Raw genomic sequence first — 4,282 nt, forward strand, 5'->3', positions numbered from 1 at the left:
TCCGGAAAATAAGGCATAAAAGAAACACACCAGAAACACTACAAATAAAGTTTACGCTTATACAAGGTAGACACAAATTTCAATCCTATAGTTTTCCTGATTCACTTTTACTCTCAATCAATCAGGTACAATTATAACTTCAGAATTAGGAAATACGGAATGACTCCTTTGGAAATCTAGACGCCAAGTATTCAAAGTTCAATATAAAAATGAATAAGGATCAAAGATCTGCTCTCCCAGGATATCTGGGGAAAGGAATAACGTCTCTGATATTCTCAATGCCAGTGGCGAAGAGAAGCATTCGTTCAAATCCAAGACCAAAACCACAATGTTTTACTGTTCCATAGCGCCGCAGGTCAAGGTACCATTCATATGGCTCAATAGGCAGCTCCATGTCTTTTATTCTACAATAAAAGTACAAATTGTGTGAGAAAAAATAAAACTGATAATAAGGCACAGAAAGCCTCGTACCTTTGCTGAATGACATCATAACGCTCCTCCCTTTGGCTTCCCCCAATTAACTCTCCCACCTGAAATATAAGATATCAATTTGTTCACATGCAAAGAAGATGCTAAAATTAAAATAACAATATGTTGACAAAGAGCAAACAATAAACATGTATGGTAAGACACCACACCTTTGGTACAAGGACATCCATAGCAGCCACTGTCTTTGAGTCATCATTCAGCCTCATGTAGAATGCTTTGATATCTTTTGGATAATTATAGACAATAACAGGCTTCTGAAATTTTACCTCCGTCAAGTATCTACAAAATTAGCAAACCTGGGACATAAGTAATTGCAATACATGCAGAAGAAACACATAAGAGACGGTTGCATACCTTTCATGTTCGGATGCTAAGTCAATTCCCCATTCCACTTTATTCTCAAACTTCCTGCCCCCTTTCACAGCCTCTTCCAGAAGTTCCACAGCTTCTGTATAGGAAATCCGCTCAAAAGGTGTGGAAGCAACCATCCTTAGACGCTCAATGCAAGTTTTATCAAACTTATCAGCCATAAATTCCATATCATCAAGGCAATTATCGAGTAACCACTGACACAGAAATCTCACATATGCCTCTGCACAATTCATATCATCCTACAAAAATTGGCACTTTGATCATCACATATATGCATGTGCACAACAAAAAGATGAATGAAAACGGATATTAAATAAATGCATTGGAAGAAATCCCATAATCATGGAGTTTCATAGCTCAGAAAAAGCTATTGCCGTGGTTGCTGTACTTGCAACAATATTAAATCATTAAATGCAACTGGCCACACCAGGATTTTCCAGACATAGGAACACCTATGCACATATTCATTTATGGGATACAATGAAATTTCAAAAGCTTTTGATAAGCCTTCTCAAACACCAGATAAACCAATGTGCATACTAGATATAAATTTCACATACCTTGAGTTCTGCAAATGCAATTTCAGGCTCCACCATCCAAAACTCAGCCAGATGCCTTGAGGTGTGAGAATGTTCTGCTCTAAAAGTTGGACCAAAAGTATAGACACTACTAAGACAACATGCATACGATTCAACTTGCAATTGGCCAGAGACAGTCAAAAATGCTTGACGTGCAAAGAAATCTAGTCCGTAGTCAATCTTCCCATCCTTTTTGGGGATACCAGGTTTAAGCTTTGATCTCTCCTCCAGCTTTGACAGATTCTCTTTTTCCTTCTTTAGTTCGGCCACAGATGCATTGATATCCTCCTTTTTCGCTTTGGCAGATTTCAACTGGGCAACAATCTCTCCTTTCTCCTTGACAAGAAGCTGAGCAGCTTCTATATCGGCTGCTGATGGAGGAGGATTCTTGATCAAATCCTTCTCCAGCTTATCAGCTTCACTAATCAAAGTAGTAACTTGAAACATTTCACCAGCACCCTCACAATCACTAGTGGTTATAATCGGAGTGTGAACATAAAGGAATCCGTGCTTTTGGAAGAACGTATGCGTAGCATATGCAAGTGCATTGCGGATTCGAGCAACTGCAGATATCTATAAACACAATACACTATGTTTAGATAACCAAAAGATGATGAAAAAAAATTACTGCAGAAATCTATTTGATAAGAGTTTTCGACACATCAAAATGCAATCAAGGAAATAAAACAACAAAGCAAAATGCCCATATTGTATTCTTAAGTCATTTAGCAGGTAAGGAGTGGATTAGGAGAGACTGACAGGTACCCAAGCATTTTAGAATACCAAAGATGTTTCAAACTACAACTTCCTTACATATCAAATACTTCATTCCTGTATCAAGTTTTTTCTCCTGAGTAAATTCTTGTATTAACTATTAAGTGGGGAAAAAAAGGATTAAGAAATATGCGGAGGTGGAGAACACCCTGCAATTAGATGGCCTTGAATCAGTCTTATATTTAGCTTAAAGATCATATCCAGAAAAAACACACTTCTCTTCTCTACATAATGAAGACGAAAATCTCAAATTCCAGCCAACATTAACACCGAGTAGGCCAAGTTTGTAAGGATAAATTAGGCAGATATCAGGTTTAACATCTGACATTCAGAATCGAACCCGAGTTTCAGAATAACTGAAAAAATATACGTTTCCCAAATTTTAAGCCACAAAAGTGAAGAATGTGGACCGTTCTCATTGCAAATACTGGGGTAATTATCAAGTAGCCGAGTCTCTTGAGTTTTCTTACCTAACATTTATATGCGAATAAACCAAAACTAATCACAAACAGAATGCAAGAGGGGAAAAAAAAGAGAGAATACAAATCTAATCTTTTATTTAAAACCCAATTCCAGAAACTCTCCAAATTCAACACCTATTGAGGGCAACATTTCTATACCAAAACCCAAAAACCTCAACTACCAAAGACCAAACACAAGTTAATATATTTGGTAAGAAGAGCGAGAGATTTTGTGCGAATTCTACAAAAGACAAGCAAGTCATGCGGAAACAGACATTAGCAACAAGGAATAAACAGAGACGGAGGCATTCACCGTATTGGTTCTAGGACGAAGGTGCACGAAATCCCTGAGAAACTCAAGCGTCAGCCTGGTCTTCGGCAATGGGTACTTGGCCGGGTCAACAGGGCCAACATGGACCACCTTCTCGACCCTAAGTTCCACCTTCTGCTTGGTCCCGGAGGGAGGAAGCTTCAGAACGCCATCGACGGCGATGCACGTGCCGGTCGGCACGAGCGGGCTTAGATCCGAAACGGACGCATCAACGATTACCTGCAGGTTCGCCGGGCACGACCCGTCATTGAGCTCCAGGAACGCAAACGCGTCCTTGTCAGCTTTCCGTCCCGTCTTGACCCATCCGCCGATCCGAACCCGGTGGCCGGCGAGCCCCACCCCGCCGTCGGGCCTGGAAACGATAGATCGTATCGGGACACGGTCAGAAAATTCGGCCTTTGCGACGTCAGAGGAAGAAACGGCGTCGTGTAGGGTTGTGGCTGCGAGCTGGCCCGATAGTGAAGCTGAGTCGTCAGCCATTCTCTGAGAGTCTGAGGCCTTCACGGAGAGGGTGTTTTAGCCGATAAACCCTAATCTCGTATCCTTATACGCGAAAGAGAAATGATCAACTGCAGCAAGATCTATTGTATTTGATGACCATAGTAATGCCCTAGTACGAATAAGACACGTGTCTCTGGACTCATACGAGATTCCTTCTCCGAAAGCTAGATTCCGGGTGTTAGTTCTATGCCCGAATCAGATTTGTCGGAAGGAACGACGCTAGCGTGACCATTACGTCCTCCCACTTGAAATTATGTTCGCACTTTGTTCGGGCAATAAAGGTCGAAAAACAATCCTAGAATTTTGTTAACCCCTTTTAATCAACACTATCATATATCTACTTTATATATAAGTGCGAATCTCGAAAGGTTAGTATTTTTATCTAACATTTTTTTTTTATTTTACCCCTAATTCTATTTTCAAATTTCTATTTTGCCCCTTACTCCCATTTTGCTCCTACTTTTGTTCCCAAATTTCCGTTTTGCCCCTGGTCTTCTCCTCTCTCCTCCGTCCATTTCTTCGTCTCCTGTAGTGACACGCCGCACACCAGCGTGGCCAACACTACCCCACACATTCTCTTCCCCTCCGGCCGGCGTCCCTCTCCCTCCAATCTCAACCTCTCTCGTGCTGTTATTAACCACCATGAGGGAATCCAAGCCGTAGCCCGTCCGTTTCTCCTTCCCCTCCAGTGCCCCGCTACACGCCGATGTGGCCAACACCACTCCACCCATTCTCCTCCCCTCTGGCCGGCGTCCCTCCCCATCCAATCTCAACCC

General features: G+C 41.7%; 1 protein-coding gene across 1 annotated transcript; it reads right to left on the reverse strand.

Moving 5' to 3' along the window:
- Nucleotides 1-3,563, reverse strand: LOC121251026 (asparagine--tRNA ligase, cytoplasmic 1). The gene is made up of 6 exons (XM_041150321.1): nucleotides 2,988-3,563; nucleotides 1,422-2,012; nucleotides 844-1,100; nucleotides 639-768; nucleotides 472-530; nucleotides 1-404 (listed from the first exon to the last, which is right to left on the reverse strand). The coding sequence occupies exons 1-6, from the start codon at nucleotides 3,483-3,485 to the stop codon at nucleotides 221-223; spliced, it is 1,719 nt and encodes a 572-aa protein (XP_041006255.1). The 5' UTR covers nucleotides 3,486-3,563; the 3' UTR covers nucleotides 1-220.
- Between the last annotated feature and the right edge of the window lie 719 nt (nucleotides 3,564-4,282).

The sequence above is a fragment of the Juglans microcarpa x Juglans regia genome, chromosome 2D (genome assembly GCF_004785595.1).
Source record: "Juglans microcarpa x Juglans regia isolate MS1-56 chromosome 2D, Jm3101_v1.0, whole genome shotgun sequence".
Classification (NCBI taxonomy): Eukaryota; Viridiplantae; Streptophyta; class Magnoliopsida; order Fagales; family Juglandaceae; genus Juglans; species Juglans microcarpa x Juglans regia.